This window comes from Crinia signifera, chromosome 2 (genome assembly GCF_055691185.1).
Source record: "Crinia signifera chromosome 2, ASM5569118v1, whole genome shotgun sequence".
Lineage (NCBI taxonomy): Eukaryota > Metazoa > Chordata > Amphibia > Anura > Myobatrachidae > Crinia > Crinia signifera.
Genome location: NC_139218.1, coordinates 212,037,648 through 212,057,816, shown reverse-complemented (window position 1 = coordinate 212,057,816; position 20,169 = coordinate 212,037,648). Strand labels below are relative to the sequence as shown.

The 20,169-nt window shown below is 39.8% G+C and overlaps 1 protein-coding gene across 3 annotated transcripts in view; it reads right to left on the bottom strand.

The window, feature by feature from the left end:
- CSMD2 (CUB and Sushi multiple domains 2) overlaps nucleotides 1-20,169 on the bottom strand; it is a 909,603-nt gene that overhangs the window by 189,570 nt on the left and 699,864 nt on the right. For all 3 annotated transcript variants that reach the window (XM_083173665.1, XM_083173666.1, XM_083173667.1), the window contains 2 exons: nucleotides 8,991-9,317; nucleotides 6,142-6,336 (listed from right to left, as the gene is read on the bottom strand). In XM_083173665.1, the coding sequence (XP_083029791.1) occupies nucleotides 6,142-6,336; nucleotides 8,991-9,317 (522 nt within the window). The remainder of the gene's footprint in view (nucleotides 1-6,141; nucleotides 6,337-8,990; nucleotides 9,318-20,169) is intronic.

The following is a 20,169-nucleotide window of genomic DNA, read 5'->3' as shown; positions in this document are numbered from 1 at the left end:
CATAAGAACACTTCTAGGTGTTATTTAAGCAATTGTCATGCTAGCCTATGGATGACAAAAATCTGCGTTTTATAAATGGGGTTCAATATTAGTTCTTATTTCTGTTACTAAGGCAGTGGTTCCCCATCTGTGTGTCGTGGCATCTGGGGGTACCTTGAAACACTTGGAGAGGTGCCTTGGGTTGCTGGTCCGGGACCGATTCAAATTATTTCAGGCAATGTAATTCATAAAACCAGTGTTTGTGGCTACCAATAATAAAATATGTACATAAACAAAAGCAAATCCTTTCCCTTACCACATAACTGAAGCGAGGGATGACATATGTAAATACAGTTTACATCATTTAATATTTTTTTCTACATTTTTCTATAAGAAAGTTTTGGCCTAGGGGTGCCATGAAATTCTGATATGCTAGGTTGTCGTGATTAAAAAAAAGCTTGGGAACCCATGTACTAAGGTGAATTGTTTTTTTTTTAGAATTATAATGAGCTATTTTTGATTCCGTTTGTTAAATAAAACTGCTGTGTTCAAAAATGTTGCATCAAATTTGAACGTAATGGACATTTTCTTAGAAAACTGGCTAAGTAAGAAAAACCTCTTATACTATTTACTATCCGGAATTTACTAGAATGAATGCATTCAGTAAGTTTTACAAATTTTTTTTTTTTTTTTTTTTTCCCACAGCAGTGTGCGACTATAACGTGAACAGTTAGAGCACTATCGCCTTCCTCTATCGGTATTTTCCTTGTGACTATGAATGTAATTTCGTTGTGTTGACAATTCGTTGTTTTTACAATGACAATAAATTATCTTATCTCTTAAATTATCTTATCTCTTATCTCTTAAATGAAAGGCCAGCAATTTTCTGCTGCTGACCTCAGTGTCTACAGACTGTATTGTGGTAGCTAGACACAGCGGAGCAATAAACAACTAACAGAAAATGATATTAAGTACTGAACAGAGGACAAAGAAGGGTTAAGCGTAATTGTATTTTATAAGACACTGATAACTGAGTAGGTCTCCCAAATAAGGTTAGGTAGTGTCAGTCTTCATTGGTGTGTGTGATAAGTACCAATTAGTGCAGGGTCATAATTGCAGAGCACTATAATGTGTCAGTGATAATAGCTTATTAGAATCCTGAGCGTACAGTGAGATTTCTTATTATCTACATGGAATACAGATTCCATGTAAAAGACGCTCAGTAATGTACACTGCAAAACGATAGCCATTACAGGTATTACTACAGGTGAAGGGACAAGAACAGGATTACTACAAATTTCCCAAATTCCTGCTTTCTAATCAAAGTTAACAGCTTTTTTTTAAATTAAAAAGCAGCAATAAGCCTACAACAGGCACTTTTTAGTAATTTCATTCCTCGTCCATATATTCTATATATTGCATCCTTGTTTAAGTCACAGTGTAGCGCTTGCACATCTGCAAACAGGATCTGAGACACAGGGCCTAAGGACACAATGACATCACTATGCCCCTTCATGCCATCCGCGGTTCCAGTTTCCCCACATACCATCCACAGTACTAGTTTCTCCCCATATGTCATCCACTGTGCTACTTTTACCCACGTGTTACCCAGTCACTGAACCAAAGCATCATTGTGCCCTTTACTGTTTAAATTCCTAATTCCGTAAGTCATTAATGAGATGCCATTACAAGTCCCTCAGTAATGCCTCACCCCTCCTCTCTCTCTCTCTCTCTCTCTCTCCCTGCTCATCTTCTACAGTATGTCTCCTTTCTGTGAAGAATATATGTTCTCCATAGCTAGTACTGCCAGGTTATAAAGCCCTGATTGGGACCAGTAGATATAGAAAAAAGTCAGCACCTACAGTACAGTATAAGAGATGATGCAGGTGCTACGGGTGTTACTTATTGCCCCATCGCAAATGTGATATAACAATCTCTGTGCATCATACCTGCCTACTTCTGTTTTTCTCCACTCTGGGAGAAGCCTGGAGAGAAGAGGCTCAGGGGTATTTTGGGGGGTGGGGGGAGCTTTACATAATTAAGCTGAACACCACTATAGGGGGGGAGAGGGGAGGGCATGCAAATGGGTTGCACAATCTAACAGGGGGCAGTGAGAGGAACCCAGTTTTTGGGAGACTCAACCATTCAGACAGGGTAGGCAAGTATGCCATGCACAAATTATGCATGAATTACACCAGTTCTGTGCCTGATTAAAACCAGGTGAAATGCAGGCTTGAAGTCAGTCAAATAATCTGTATAATTTGTTTTAAAGGCATTGCATGGTAAACCTATATACAGTATGCACCGTCTAAATGCCCTACCCACTATGATATCTGCTCCTTCATCAGTCAATATCTGAAAGGGCAGAGTACTGATAGAATTACAACAACCATTTGCATTATGTAAGTCATGTGATGCTCAAATCCAATAATTATTACGTTTGTACCTTAGAGCACATATTTTGCTCAGAGCACTCATGCTGCGGGATAAGGTTATTGGGTCACCAGCATGATGGTCGACATGCAGTTAGGTCGACATGACTTAATGTCGACATGCAGGATGGTCGACATGATTTAATGCTGACATGGGTTAGGTCGACAGTCATTAAGTCGACATGGGTTTTTTACTGTTTTTTTTTTTTTTTTTACCCAAAATGTGCAAACAGGCGGTATTTCATGCCCTGCCATCCACTAGGGAGTGGTGGAAGAACAAAATAGTGTTCCAAATGTAGTGAGGCACCGTGCCCGAAGAATGGCGAGCGCAGCGGTACTTTCAGTGTTTATGTTGACTGTGTTGACATTCCGGGTAAAAAAAATATATATATTGACTTTTTCATTGTTGACCTTACCCATGTTGAACTTATGACCCATGTCGACCTAAAGTCATGTCGACCTTCCTGCACGTTGACCGTAACTCATGTCAACCTAAATGCATGTCGACCTAATGGTGTTGACCTAATGCTTGTCGGCCATAATGCATCCATACCCCATGCTGCTATGCACGAACTGCTATCGCTATACTTATTTCTTTGTATTAAACTTTTTTCCATGGATATCTGATATATAGCTAGAGTATTGAAGCTGTGTGCCATTGTGGATAGATGAAAACAACTATATGGCCACATCACACGTTGATTTAAACTTACCCTTACCTGGTCTTCTGGACAACATACCTCCCCTCGGCACTCATTTCCTCTCTGGTTGCCACTTTTCACTCCAACTTCACTTTCAATACTTTTTCCACATTGCTTTCTGCTTATGGGAGTCCCTAACCCCCATACTCACCCTTATACCCTCTACTTCCCCAGATCATACCTCATTGAATGCTACAAGCTACAATACCAAACCACTCCAAATCTCATTTATTTTCAGCATTGCCCTTACCTCTAAATTGTTTGTTCTACATCCGTCGCACATCTGTACCTCCCTGGTCATATAACTTGAATTCTTTCTGGGAATTACTTGTTTCTATGTATGATTTGTTTAAGCTACTGACTGACACTACAAACTCTGTGGTGCCTTTAATTAGGGTAAGGATTGTATGCCATCTTACTGCTCTGACTTACCTTTACCTGCAAGTTTTCTAGAATGAGATGTTGGGACTATAGTAATATGCTGACTATAACAATGACCGTTATTATAAGAGAATGCAGTTATCTGCCACTTGGGAGGAGGGTCAGATCACTGTAGCAGATGGATGGAGAACCAGCCACAACTACAAAGTATTTAATAATACCCCTTTTACACCAAAATCCCTGGTGAAATTCAGGTATTTGAACACAGTATTTTCCAGGGTCGGACCCAGCTTCATACCCCATTTACACAGCACTTCGTCCCAGGTCGGACCCAGGGACGTGCGGTGAGGTAAATAGTGAAGGAGTCCCTGACAAGTACCAGAGCCAGATTTGCACACAATATATGAACCATGGAGTACATGCCGGCATTATACACATGTGCAGCAGTACTGTATATACTGCTGGAGATTCGATGAGTTTTGATAAGAGATGCACAGAAAAGGTAGCAAGATGAGGCACTGCCTCACCTGCCATAGACTTTTTACTCCAGAGTTTTGACTATAAAAATGATTAGAATAATAAAAATAAGAATTTTTTTATGTATTCTTTGTATTTTTGACATACTTTATGAATACAAAACTCCAGCATATACGTTAGTATGACAGGAAAGGCTGTGCCTCACCTGCCTCACCCCACCACACGCCACTGGTCAGACCCTGGTCTGCACCTATTACACTAAACCTGGGTCAGCCCTGCTTTTCCTTGTGGATGTTATTAAAAATGCCCATTTAAGGGCTGATAAAGATGAGGTCAAATAGCACCTCCGATTTGTTTCCCCCCCCCCCAGCCCCCTGTGCTCCCCCTCAAACAAAAATCTCCATGCGGGGGAGAGGCACTCTCCGTGAACTGTGAGCCTTGTGGCCCATGGACGACCTGCAGCACATACTTTTTGTACTAGATCTCATCTCATCACAAAACCGATATTGTATACAATAATTGTAACGTGTATGGGCACCTTAAGCCTTAAGAAGTTAACTGGCAAAATGGCCGTTGCACGCGCATGCTCAGTAGACTCTGGGACAGCACTAGGTTCCTCTTGTGATCAGAGTCTACAGCACTGTCACCCAGAGAGCAGGGGTCCAGAAGGAATCTTGACATGGACCCTCTCCTCTCTAGAAGCGCATTTGGCATACACTTATTATACAATTATCTGGCTGATGCATCCAATATAGGCCAATTGAAATGTAATTTTACTGTGTAACCCTGCATGAGCCTCTGAAAATATCAATCAGTTGGACATGCTAGATTGTCCAGCATGTCCATCCGATGTGAAATTCTGAAGTTACAAGGTTGCAGCATCCGGCAGTGTATGCCTGCCATAGGCAAATAATGTACAGTACATTTCCCCTGTTCATGCACAGGGTAGGAGTGGGGTATTGACATATCTTTCAGTGTAGGCCCATGCTATCTAATGGGTTTCAGGCTGTTAAATAAAATGTCAGTCTGACAGGTATTTTATCTGACCGGGTAAGAATACTGTATACTCCTGAATCTGCCTTTTCACCAATATATTTGAAACATGAATTTGACCCTTAATAGTTATAATATAAAACCCCAATGGCTTTTTCTTGCCTCGCCAATCATGTAAAGTAATTAACACACAGAAAACTATTTACATATCTTCTTTCCACTGCATCAATCCTTTGCTTATTCAAACAAATGGAAATGCAACCCAGTTGCATCTTGTACGAGATTATCCAAAACTAGTAAGCCCGCTCGAAGCAAATGCTTCGAAAGCTAGTGTAATGTAAAGGATGGACCAACGTTTCGGGGCCAAAAGCGCTAATTTTTTCAAGGTCAACATGCCTATATTTGGCCTGATGTGCTGATGTTATTATCACTGTTGTCTTGATAAAGACCCCTAGAGGGTCGAAACGTTGACTGACTGTAGTTTCAGTTGCTGCCAACAGGTGGCAGTGTTTTGGAGTCACACGGACACTAGACCTATATGTAGTAGATATTGCTGTCATTTTGTTGCAAAACAAAGATCTCAATTCTCTAGGACAAAATTAGAATGGCAAAATCCCAGGTGTGAAGTAAATCTATGATGCTTAGGAGGGATATGGGAACCTGTGTCATCATAAAGTTCTATGGTAATAACCTTAGCTAGCAGTTGGAACAACCTAATACCAACTACAGTTAGTACCTGCAGAATATATACAGATAACTTACATGTAAAGTACATTTATTTTCAGATTTGTTTGTGACTGACTGCATTGTACTTGTGTATATTTCATGTGAGAGAGTGACGCAAACATGGTAGAAAGCAGATCATTTACTCCATTAATTTGTGCACTGTAATATGTATCTTAAATAAACTCATCTGTCCATATAAGAAAGTCAACTTACTGTAGGGAGATATTGATCAAACTTTGGCCATAGCTAAAGTGGAGAGAGGTAAAGTTCTAAGAGATCAGCATTTTACTGTCATTTTACAGGATGCGTTTAGACAGAGCCTGATTGGTTGGTATCTTATCCTTCTCCACTTTATGCCTGTCCAAGCTTTCATAAATCACGAAAAAGGTAAATGGCAGATGTCACCTTAAGCTGTGTCCCTTCCTCTCAGTATATGGTGGCTATTACATTACCTTCACATCGCAGTACTCCGCTATTCCATACAACATTTCCTTCTTTTAAGATACAAGTGATGGTTTCCGAGCCATGTGTGCGGATAAAACCGTCGTCACACAAGAAGGACACAGAGCTCCCCAGCTGCAGGCTCTCTCCAAATCTCTTGCCATTCACTGGTACGCCGGGATCAGGGCACTCATTGTGCCTGAAAGCTGATTAGAAAAGAGTGAGAAAATGGTGTTTGTTAGCAGAGCCCATACCTACGCCTCTGTTTTATTGGTTATGACATACCGAAAAACGAAGATACAGATGTGTCCCTCTGCGTTGTTGCCATGTTTAGAGATAGCGTCAGTGCGCATATGCATGCTTCTGTTATCCATTCACTACACACACAATTGGCAGCAGGTGCGATTAGGCATACGCAACGTGGTAGCACTAGGAATTGTGGCATACCACAGCAACAAACTATAAGGACACGTCTGTACCAAAACTCACTTCCATATTGGGCTTAGTGTAGCCAGAAGTATATGATTATGAACCGTTTTCTGGTATAAGAGTTAAGGCCCCATACACTGAGCCAAATTTTTGTCCGATTTCGACCAATCGGGTCGTGAAATCGGACTAATGCCGTCATGTCCGATGCACAGTCCTGTGCACATCGGTCCTGAGCGCACCTGTGTCGGTTGGTCGAACCTGCAGGCCGTCCGAGCACCCGACTTTGGACCTCCCTCATGGCGGCGAGACGGGTGGGGAGCAGGGACGCATGCAATCTGTCACAACAAATTGGCTCGCAGGGTATCGGGTGTCCGTACAGCAGTGTATGGGCACCTTAGACAGCCTTTGTGCAATATAGCCACATCTACAGTATGTATTAAAGCACTATCTTATATAAACTACTGAAATAAATTAATTTATTTCTCTATGCTGCTTAACAGCCATAGAACATAACATTGAATTAGGAGAAAGTGAAGGTCATAAATAGCCGTAACTATATACAGTACAATCCATCAGGCAGGTCACTTGGATTATCATGAATTTATTGCTGGAAATTGTTGTATGAATCATGCTCCATAATGGAACGACTAATTAAATGCATCTCTTAATTAATGCTGATTTCTGTTTGCTATAGCCTACCTCCATCTTTATTTAAGACTGAGTTAACAAAATTTTCTTTGCATATGATGAATATTTCCATACATCTATGAATAAATAATTGCTAGCAATGCAAAATGTTAATAGAGCTTTATGGAATCTAATAAATGCAGTTTCAGAAAAACAAACATGAACATATAAAATAATAAAAAAAATATAAAGTCTAGACTGTAAAAGTCACTTTGAATCACCCAACTACTGTGTCTGGAAGTCGAACTCATGGAAAAACAAGGTCAGATATTTTATGCAAGGTTGTCACGGAGACAAAGTCAATGCAGCATTATCACTGTAAGTAGTCACATAAGTAGGGAACTCTGTTTGGTATCAATTTGTTCACACAGGCGACTGTGGCTGCAGCAACTATTTGAAAATACAATCTGTGGTAATAGTTTGCCAAGGGTGCTGCAATGCAGATGTCCACATTATGTCGTTGTGATTTGCATTCAATAATGAGTGTCCGCAGCGTGCATTAAAAATAAGTGAGCTGGACATATAATTCAAGGTTTGTGCTGGGCCTGCTTAACACACAATGTGCACTGGTTGGGATCAGCAAGCAGCGTGTAACTCCCATTATATGACAATTTATTTTTTAACCTTTTTCAAATAGAGAACAGAAAAATATTTTCGCTATTGAAAGCAATAGCAATATTCTCCTGTACTTTTTTCTTTCTTTTGTCAGGTGTTCTTTTATGTTATTGTTGTTGTAATATATTGGGTCTACATAGATCATGAAACAGGAATTTTTATCATTTTAACTAGTGGTTTACATACAATATAAAGTCAATTAAATCTTTAGGGGTATAATTACGTACATTTGAAGTTTCCTCTCCGGGAGAACCCTGGAGAGTAGATGCAGATAGGCCGAGATGGAGGGAGGGAGACTAGTCATGTCATTAAGTCCCACCCCTCCAGTTAAATGTTGCAATTCACGCATATTTGAATAAGGGGTGGGGTTTAAATTACGCACCTATCATAAAGTCACAATAAACCCCAACCTTTTAAAGTGACAGTAGACTCCCGTTATTATTCTACACATTCAGCCCGCTTCACTAAGACGTGGGTGGGATGCTTTAGGGGTAACTACTCTTATGGGGGCGAGGGGAATTACCCCCAAAAAATTGTGTTTCCTGTAAATGAGTTAAGTATAATTAGGAGTATATTTACTACAGTGGAATTTTATAGAAGTGATGTTGCCTATAGCAACCAATCAGATTCTAGTTATTATCTTCTAGAAAGTGCTGCATAAATAAGTAGACTCTGATTGGCTGCCATGGGTAACATCTCCATTTCAATAAACACACACTTTAGTATATATTTCCTTTGCAATCTAAAAACCTGCAAAATCCAGGAAATGAATGAAGTATGTAATAAAATAAAGCGAAAAAAATTGCTTTTTAAATTACATTTGAATTAATGACAAACATCTATGTGTATATACCCTTACAGTTCTGTACAATACTGTGAGTGAGCCCACTGTAGTCACATGGAACTCAGGAATCCTGCACTGCCTACATAACCAGCAATGTCAGGGTAACAGACATATTTGAAAAGAATCTAGAAAGCTCTTTGTTGATTAAACTAGAAAAATGAATTTACTCATTGGGAGTACATCGCTGACGCAATCAATAACCATTTCTAATTGTAATACAGTCTTATCTGCAATATTCGTGACTTCTGCAATAATTTAATAGGTGACACATGTTGGAAAACTCACTGGTAAATGTAATATTGAATCCTCGTTTTTCAGTGGAATGGTCGGTCTGGAACTCCAGTCTTAACACATGACCGCTACTTGTTAATGATGAGGGCACCTGGTTCCCTGAGAAAGTGCCCAGGACAGGTGACTCTGGAGAACCGCCATCCTTCACTGCCAGAAAGTCAAACTGGGGCTCCACGTCAAAGTCATTGAAAGCTAGATGAATGCGGCTCTCAGGCTTGGCTATGATCAGCCACACACAGTGCAGGTGGTTGCTGTATTCTTCAGGGTAGTTTGGAGACAGAACATTTCCAGAAGGCGTGGTGAAATTAAAGAAGCAGGAAACTGCAGGAGATGGGAGAGTAATAAAGACAATTACAAATATAATGGAAGCTATCTACTTCATCAGTTATTATGTCTAATAATCAGTCATTGTAAATCTGAAACATCATTAAAAATTGTACCCAGTGGTTAAATTGCCTTTTATTATAAGGTATCTATTTAACAATAATTTCTACAATTTTGTTTTATATATTACATGTTACCATTAGAGATTTTTGCTGTCCCGTCTTTTTTTGCTGTTTGATATGGTTCAAATTCATCATCGTGTTTTGGTTTTTGCATAACCACACTCAAGTTTTTTGGTTCTGTTTTGGATTCCTTTAAAATATTTTAAAAAATGTATAATCTTTGATAAATAATAATAAAAAAAATCCCAACATGGGGTTTTAAATCTGATTTCTGTACTGAATACAGATCCGAGTCAAAGATTTCTGTACTGAAAACAGATCTGAGCCAAAGAGAGTGGAATTCTCTTTGGATTTCCACTCAGAACCCCAAAGAGATTCCAAACTGGGACCTGATTCAACTTAGAACCCTTAAGTTTGGGTGTGCTCATATTTCAGGAAAGTCGAACCGCGCAGGAGAGTGGATGAAAGCGTTATGATACTTTATGAAGAAACTGAAATATTTACTGTTAAAGTTAAATTGGAACTTAAGAATTGGATATAGGACTTTTATCCACAAAACATAATAGTAAATAGACTACTAACATTTAAAATAACACTGTTGCTATGATCCTGTCATAGTATCTACATCCACAAAAAAAAAACCTTTCAGAAAGATGTAACATGACACCTTCATCCATAGCATCTTCAACTGTGTAAAACTACTGCATTAAAGTGAAGTGCTTTTCTTGATTCAGCATAACTACTCTAGGTACAATTTTCAATCATGTAACTTATGAGAAGAAGGAAAACATGTAAAAAAGAATATAAATATATTTTTTTATGGAAATTGTACTCCCCACAATTATCAAGTTTAAGTTCCTTATAATGGAGCTACATAGTAACATAGTAATTACATAGTAACATAGTAATTAAGGTTGAAAAAAAGACGTTAGTCCATCGAGTTCAACCTATTTGACTTGTAACTGCTAAATTGAGTAATCATGTCTACAGGATTCCCTTAGTGGCCAATAATGTATCCAGTTTCGATTCAAATTCATTAACAGTTGTTGCTGTAACCGCTGCTGCAATAACACTATTTTTTTCCAATACAATATATTTCTTTGAATATCCTACAGTTAGTATAATCATTTGTTCTAGTCAGTGGGAAAAGGAAATTATGGAATTACTAGCAACCAATATTTTCAAAACCTATTTTAAACATATTTCTATTTCTAAAACACATGTTATCATTCTGTTTAGTTTTTGTGTTACTTGTATATATTCATTATGAAGTTGACTAAAAGCTATTGTGCTCTGTTATCAGACAGCTGGAGAGAGATGCTTTCATGTTTTTCCATGACACGAATGAATGATGTTTTCAATTTACAGTGAAAAATATCCTTCATCATGAATCATGGGCAAGGATGTAAGAGAGAGCCGAGTTAGGTCCATTTTTTACGCAAAAATCGTACATTACACAAAGTCGCCTAATGTAATAGCGTCAAAGTTCACTAAAGTCGGAAGATTTCAACTCTGAAAAGGAGCGTCCGGCAGTGGCATAGTGCCAAATTTTGCGCCCCCCGCCGCGTTGGCGGGGAGGCGCTGAGTAATGTGGGTGCCGGGGTCTGCGGGAGCTATGCTGTGGTCGTGGCCAACAGCCGAGACCTACTTTGTCTGCGTCCCGGCGCTCCTAGCCTCCTCCTAGCTCCTTATGACAAAATGTCCCTCAGAAAATGGCCACCCCCTTACAGCAGACCGTTTTGAAGGATGCTAAAGGAGGCCACTGCTGCCCCCTCTAGCATCCTAAATACTGTCTGCTCTAAGGGGGCGGCCATTTTTTTAGGGACATTTTGTCATAAGGAGCTAGGAGGAGGCTAGGAGCGCCGGGACGCAGACAAAGTAGGTCCCGGCTTCTGGCCACGAACGCGGCATAGCTCCCGCAGACCCCAGCGCCCACATTACTCAGCGACTCCCCGCTAAACGCGGGGTTTGCCACACGGTGGCTATGCCACTGGTGGCCGGTAAAAATTGTATTCAGATGTTTTGTCCATATTAAACATACAACTCGGCCAATGTAATGGGAGCCAAGTTTTGTATCTCGAAAACAAAACAGCTCTAAAAAGTCAGCCATAAGTAGATGTAGTTTGTTTGAGTGAGTTTGAATGAGCAATGTTTAAATTAACTTACAAGTACAAAATGAGAACACATTTGTAATAAATAACTTTAAAAATATTTTTCTATTAAATGCATCTTATGTGCATAGTGATGCTAACTAGATGCATAATCAGCTTGATATACAGCATGCCTATATTCTGTATGTAACTGTGACTGTATCTTCATAAAATATGTTCCGCTACAGTGTTTCACAGTTAAACAGTGTAACATTATTTGATATGCACATACAGTTGCAGTTACACACAAAATATAGACAAACTGCATATCAGTGTATGCAACTGCATCTGCATGCCAAATAATGATTGACTGTTTGGCTGTGAAACACTAGCTGAATTCTGTTTTTTCAGAAACTTTAGTAAATTTACCCCATTGTGTTAGTGATTTGTGTATGTTATATACTACAAATATATTGCTCATTGAGAACACTAAGGAAAAATTGGATTTGCTCTATTATTTTGTCATTTAAAATGTCGACATTCAACGTGTCAACACCACAATGAATGTTAATAGAATGTCAGCATGCATATTTTAGTCTAACCCTAATTGAAGCCTATCCCTATCCCTAAATACAACCCAGTCTAAATCCTAATTTCATATGCTGACACTCTGACCATGTCGACATTAAGGCATCAACATAATGAAGTACGGCGTACTTCATAAACTAACAACGGAACAGTCTAATTTACTCTAACCAGCATATTGTTCTAGTGGTTTAAGTACATATTTTCCAATGATTCTGAGATAATGGGATGACAATGTCTAGGGGCCAGATTCTCTAAGCTTCAAAAGTGATAAAATGGAGAGTGATAAACAGCCAACCAATCAGCTCCTGTTTGACATTTTTCAAACAAAGTCTGTGACATGGCAGGTAGGAGCTGATTGGCTGGCTGTTTATCACTCTTCATTTTATCACTTTTGGAGCTTAGAGAATCTGGCCCTAGGTCTGGGTAGCCAACTCCAGTCCTCGAGAGCTACCAACAGTTAATGTTTTCCATGTCTCCTTACAGAATCACAAGTGAAGTAATTAGCTCCACCTGTGGATCCTTTAAAATGTGTTAGTGAGTAATGAGTGCATCTGTGCAGCAGCTAGGTTGTCTGGAAATGTGAACTGTTGGTAGCTCTCAAGGACTGGAGTTGGCTACCACTGGTCTAGGTCAACAGTCATTGGGTCGACCACTATACCTAAGAATAGTTGACAGTGACAGAAGTCGACACCAACTTAAGTTTGACATATTCATAGTCAACACTCAAACACAAGTTGTCATGCTTTTTTATGTTGCCATATGTTAACATGAACACATATAAGTGTACCGCGTCCCATCGCAAAATATGAACCAAGTTGGTCCAAATAGTAAAAAACATGAAAAACTTGTTGACTTAAGCATGTGTCAGAATTCTGTCATTGTCAACCTAGGGTATGTCAACCATTCTTAGGTGTCAACCTACTCACTGTCAACCAATCGATCTAGACATTGTTGACACAGGGGCCAGACACGTTTTCCAACAGTTACTTAGTATTATGGTGATTCTCTATTTTGAGTCTCAATAAGTCTACTAGAGTCTATGGTATTGTCTGTCAGTCTCCTAAGTAAAAGGGTCCCATACACCAGCCGGGGGTAATCCTCCAATCCTCTGAGCCATTGTGCTGCTGTTCTGCTTGTCAGGTGGGCTTATGGGTGGACAGCAATGGTCGTGATCCTTCAGGGGATTAGGGATATTAATTATGTAAAAAAGTCCAGATTTCACATTCCACACTGGTATGAGGGAAGTGGTATTTTTAAACATGTTTAATATCCTCAACCCCCAGCGTGCCCATAAGGGGATTGAGAGATTGCCCCAATACACCACTGGTGTATTGCTGTCTGCAGACTATTGGATTTATGACCTACCAGGACAAACAATACTTACTGCTTATCACTATTTAAACATTTAGTCCTATATAAACATACTTTTGAAGACAGTCTAAAGTTGGGTTTAAATTAGCCGATTTTTCTAAACAACATGAATGATATCGATATTGTTATTGTTATTTTCGTGCATAATGTTTAGTGTGAAAGCGCTATATTGTCTGCAACCGCAGGAGGACTGCAGGAAGATGTGGCTGCTGAACAATGTTGTTCTGTATATGTATGCACTACACCATTTGTCTAGGAGTTCCAGGCAGTTCAAGGCAAACGTTGATGACATAACGGAAGTTATCATCTAATGTCTGCCCAGCTTTATTCTTGGAAAATCTGAGATTAATGATTTGTGAAAGGGGTGAGATATGACTTTCTTTACACTAGGGGAAAAATTACTAAAGCTTCTAAAAATTAGAGGTGATATTGTCCATAGCAACCAATCATATCATACCAATCTTTAATTTCTCTATTGCGTCCTAGAAAATGAGAGACAGATTCTGATTGGTTGCTGTTAGTCACCTCTTTTAATCTTTAGAACCTCTAGTAAATTACCCCTACATAATGAAATTTGCAATATTTCTCTTTTACATTTATTTCCCAAACTCGGTCCTCAGGACCCCACACAGTTCACATTTTCCAGATCACCAGCAGGTGCTCTGTGTATCACATTTTAAAAATCCACAGGTGCCTGGGAAAACTCTGTGTGGGGTGCGGGTGACCAAATTTGAGAACCTGTCGCTTAGACTATGGCATCTTCTAAACTAAAATGTTCTTTTTTGTTCTAAAGATTAAGCCTACACAGCAATTTACTGTAATCAGTTATTGACTATCAAAATGACCTTTTGATAGTCAATAAGCATTTTGAGGAGTTTAATTTCCTGTAGATAATTTTCAAAATACAGTATATCACAATATACAATTATTATAAAAACATTAGCTCGGTGCATTTTAATAATGTCCATAATAGTAAAACAATTTAACAAGCAGAACTCTTTAAGCTATAAAGAATCCAGCCCAAGCCAGTCAAAAATGCAGTATACAAAACAGTGCAGTACTTTACATATACAGTTTCCATCTATGCCTGTTTATTTAAATGATCGCATTTCAAGAAATGATGATGGAAATGGACTAGGATTAGGAAAGATCCATTTTTACGAAATAAACACAGAAAGCTTTATTTGCTTATCTATAAAAGAAGCATGCAATGTGCTGCAGGATATAATGTCATGCAGGGTACTACAATCACATGCATAGCAATAAGAAAACATGCTGGGCAAAACACAGTGCTGACCAGCGTAGCAGTGTGTAGTGATAATATCCAATGTGTGATCATGGAACTGTGACTATATAAACACAGGGCCCTCTGCAGCTTTGCAATCTTGGTGTGACCTCTAGTGACAGTACTTTACAAATCGCACCACAAACTAATTCTACAATTTTTTTTTTGTCACTTATCATTTCAAACGAAGGTTGAGCAGGCATCAGAACACCCATTAGCATATTAGTTCTGTGTGACACTGCTGATCTCTTATTGGTCCTCTACACAGAAATCTCAGCATAATGCAGCCACATTGACCTTGCTGCACCCTTTTCACCATTCAGTTGTTAAATAAACCCATCTTGTGCCAATGTTTAAACAGCAGGGGGGTGTTTTAATGCATTGTTTTTCCATTTTAGCCACCTTCTGCTACTTCCTTCTGAGTTTGATGAACCTCTCTTATTTATCACTAATATGCACTTAACTACTGCTAATAATGGCTAATTAAGATGATAGAGATGTCAACCTGTTTCTAACACACTAATGCAAAATGTAGTTAATGTTTTATTTACTACTACTACTACTGCTACTACTACTACTACTACTACTGCTGCTACTGCTACTGCTGCTGCTGCTGCTGCTGCTGCTGCTACTGCTACTGCTGCTGCTGCTGCTGCTACTGCTGCTGCTACTGCTACTACTGCTACTGCTACTACTACTACTACTACTGCTACTGCTACTACTACTACAACTACTACTACTACATGAAACATACCAGCACATTTTATTACATGGTTTTTCATATAGGTTTATGTTAAGAGCTCGTCTAACTGATAAGATCCATGTCCAAATAGGCCACATGGGCACCTTACAACATTACTGAGTACAAACGTAGCATAATATAGTTTAGTCACAAATCTGATCTGTCCTGCCATATCCCTGAATCATGAAACCCCGCCTCTTTTGAGTCTATTTATTGAGTAGAATTGGTTGTCACTATTTCCAGAATAGTTCTGATTTTTTATAACCAATCTCCAGTATATTTGTGAAGTTATGGGACTTAATAGCATGGCTTGGATTATAGTGCCCCATCCATTGTAGTACAATAATACAAATCAAGTCATCATGCCAAGGTGTGTGCATACCTCGGAACTATCTTGGTTTTTGAGGGAAAGTGTCATTTTGAGTTGATTTGCAGGAGGTTCGGAGTTATTCACATAAATATGCCCTACTATAACAAGGTCATGCCACCAGAGTGCCATACCCATTCCATCCATTGATACATAAATAAGTCAGTAAAGTTTCACAACACAAATTGTGTCATTATACCAGGTCCGCACCAGCACTTCTCAGTCTGCTCCAACTCCAGATTCACAGATATCAGAAGTCTTGACATTTTCTAAACGTTGGCATGTATGTGCTCTGGTCATACCCCATACCTCCAAACCAACCTGATTTCTGAGAGACATACTGTAATTGTCCTGCAAACCCAACTTTAGGCCATACCGTGCCATCTTTCATCAAATGCTGATGTTCTGAGGTATACTACTCTAGCATAAAGTTTATTTTGGGTCTACATGTCCAGTGATCCTTTGAAATATTGCTGATATTAATTTGATACCCTTTAGAACATCTTTGTTTCTTGTGGGAGAAAGTTCTGCTGTCCATAGGTATACATACATTTCCAAGAATTGGCCAAACTAAAGGAAGTGCAAGGGGTTTGGGGCACATACAGTAAGAAAGAGAGAGAGAGTCCAATAAAGGAAAGAATAGTGCAATATACTGCATCTACTTAGTAAACATAGCAGTTTTAGGCAAACTTGTTTTAAAACCATGAAAGCACATTTCCTATTCAATATCATTACCAAGCTAACCAAATCGCAACTATTTGGAAATGTATCAATGCTGGCTGGGCATTTTCATGGTTACTACATATGTCCATTATAATTGGACTTTTTCCTTTCTTACAGTATGTTATTATGTTAACGTGCAATGGAAGCTGGTGGTGCTAACTAAATGTAATCTGAATAATAATCCAGAAAATGCATTCCAATTTCCAACACCATGCTGTGACAGGTGTTGAATCACCATAAGAGATAGTAAAAGACTACTGACATTAATATACAGTATGTATCAGAGGCTGAGTTTTACTGTAATAATGCACTGAATAAAGAACATGATATGACTGGGAGGAGGTCTATTCATCAGATGCAGAAAAGGTCCAAATTCTCCCTTTTCAAGGGAGCCCTCCAGCCAGCAATAGCCTCCTATTGCAAAGCATGTAGATGCCTATATAAGAAGAATTGTATCACTATAGTTGTCTCAGGCTACAAATATTTTTTTAACTATTATTTTTCCAGAAATTTGAAATCATTCATTGGTGAATTGCTACTATGGAAGATGTTCTATTACTTTTCTGTTACAGTGACAGAAAATATTTAATATGGGTACACAGTAGACAATATTTTCAATGATGTTTCCACTTGTGACGGGTTAAAATGACAAAAACTTCATCACTTCTAGTGTGTACGCACTATGTTGGGACTGTCCCATGTCCTGGGGGCAGCTGGGATTCCTTCTTGCCACTTGTTACTGCTTAGCAGCAGTGAATAGACGCTGTGCATCGAGAGGGACAGGGGGCATGGCCAGCAGCTCACAGAGCATTGGCAGTGCCACCAGCAGCAAAATGAGGAATGGGCCTGCACATACCTGTGAGTTCACACCCTTTACCCTGAGGCCATCCCCCTTTTCTGAGAGAGCATGTCAGGGATGCATGTTGGAGTCCCAAGTCTCCCACAAGTTGGGAGGTATGCTAAACATACCCCCCCCCCCCCATTATGCCAGCCTAACCCTAACCTGCCCCGCATTCTTACATTAGGCATCAGGATTTCAGTGCCATCATCCTCATTGATTTTGGGGTTCCGGCACCAATCTCCGGTTGGTAGTCGGGATGCCGCATTGGATGGCGTTCCACAACACTGGGATGCTGAACACATCCCTTTCTCACATTGCAATACTTCCTATCAAGATACACAACAAAAGAACCTTGACCATAGGCACTGGGTTATGTCACTATAGGGGTCGGACACAGTGGTGTACCTCACCACACCTCTAAAAGAACCATGGATAGGACCCTTGTCAAAACTTGTAAAAAGACTCAATGACTCATTTACATGTGAACCTGAGACACAGGCGTGAAAGTAACATACTATCATATTGAACAACTCTCCATCTGTGGGACGATGGACTGTAAGCGGAATGTTCTGACATTGTGATCGGCTATCAACTGCATACAACATACCAATGTGGCATTAGATCTGTACTTTTATATCTACTTTGATATCGTTTTAACAGTATACAGCAGTGGTTCACAACCTCTGTCCCCAAGGACCCCCAACAGTGCATGTTTTCCAGGTCTCCACACAGAATCACAGGTGAAATAATTAGCTCCACCTGTGGATCTTTTAAAATGTGTCAGTGAATAATGAGCGCACCTGTGCACATGCAGGGGGACCTGGAAAACGTGCACTGTTGGGGGTACTTGAGGACTGAGGTTGAGAACCACTGGTGTACAGCAGACATTCGATTTACCTGCACAGTCTATTTTAATATTTGATTTAGACAAAATGGGAGCGCGCATCGCATCTTCTAGATGCAGAAAGTGAAAACATGTCAAAATCGAAGCAGGTGTACACCCTATTAAAGCTGGCTACACACCCAAAGCTATATCTGTCCAATCTGTCTGGTGGGAACAAAAATCTGGAAATGTACTGTATGGGTGAAAATGACAATCGATCAAATGCTCCAATACACTGGAAAATGGATAAAAAATCTGATAACACAAACGACTTTAACCAATTCATCTGAATTGCTATTTTTTGTTTTCCAACATTTGGGAGCAAATGGTTCAGCCTCATATGCTCCCATACTTTGCCAGATTGGACAGATAAATCTTTGTGTGTGTACCCAGCTTTACTCTCTCTGCACAAAAATTTTCAGCCTTGCTAACAGGTCTGAATTAGGCCCCAAATGTGTGCCGTCCAGCACCAGAAGCATAGAGTATGCTCTGGATTTACAGTATATCATTAGCACGCCGCAGGCACCTACAGTACACATGCACTGGTGTTTTAAAGTATTTCTTATTTGTGCTTCAAGCAAATACTTTATTATGCACTTAAATACCCCTATAATACAACAGAAACTTTTGCTTAAACATGTACACGCATAGTATATACATGTGTGCCGATGTACAATTCAAACAGTGGTGGAAGGAATGTTCATGTTGTACGCAGCTGATCAATTATTTTACCACTGCACATGTGTATCTGTAGCCCTGCATATGTGTATACATAGCACTGCACATGTGTATCTGTAGCCCTGCATATGTGTATACGTAGCACTGCACACGTGTATACGTAGCACTGCACATGTGTATCTGTAGCACTGCACATGTGTATACGTAGCACTGCACATATGCCGCAATGGTCTTACAAAGGTTGCAGCGAGGATTTATGCACAAAGTGATTGACAGTCAGGGACGTAACTGGGGAGTGGTGCGTCGCGGCTGTTTGAGGGGCCTATCACATCTTGCTAGTGGAAGCCCACACACAATGTAATTGGCTCTGACATGTTACTTCCGATGGCTATGCTGCATGACCATAGGGTTACTCAGAATGTAGATTCTAGACCAATGTCTGCGTGTTCATATACAACAAGCAGCAAATCACATGCGCCTCTAGTGAGTATCTTAATACAATTCCCAGAGGCTTTGGAATTTGTATATTTTCAAACAGTCACTGCAAACGGGTCACAGCCACGAAGGCATCTGCGTACAGCTCTGAATCAGGCCCAGTTTCAGTGGAACATTCACAAGCAGTCATTCACAAGTGGTTTGCCAGTGATGGAGACTCTCATCATCATCATCATTTGCTGTTTGCATCTGCAAATAATATACTGTACCTTTCTCAGGTGTTCATGAGTCTTTTAGCTAATCTGCATATGTTTACTATTGCACAAATATGCCCTTATTGTAAATGGTGTAGGTTAGAATGCCCCTGTCCCACCTATCCCAGAAGAAGCAGGTGAGCAGTAAGTACAGTAGCTGAATCACTCCAACAAGCGTGTGCCCACAGTTCTGGGAATTCATATAATATATACACCATGCAAACTGGCATAGTAGTCTCTTGGCATCAGGCTCAATATATTTTTAACATTGACTGTAGTAGAAAATGTTACCTATTTGTGCAGATTCTTCCAGATATACAGTAGAGCCTAGGTCACCGTTGCATTTATTATGACTGCAGTGTGTGCAGTGTACACAGGTCCCTCCAGAGGGAGCCTGAACTGCACACGCTGCACCCTTTTCTTAAATTCTTACCCACCAATGGCAGTAGCGCTAGTGCTGTAGAAAGTAT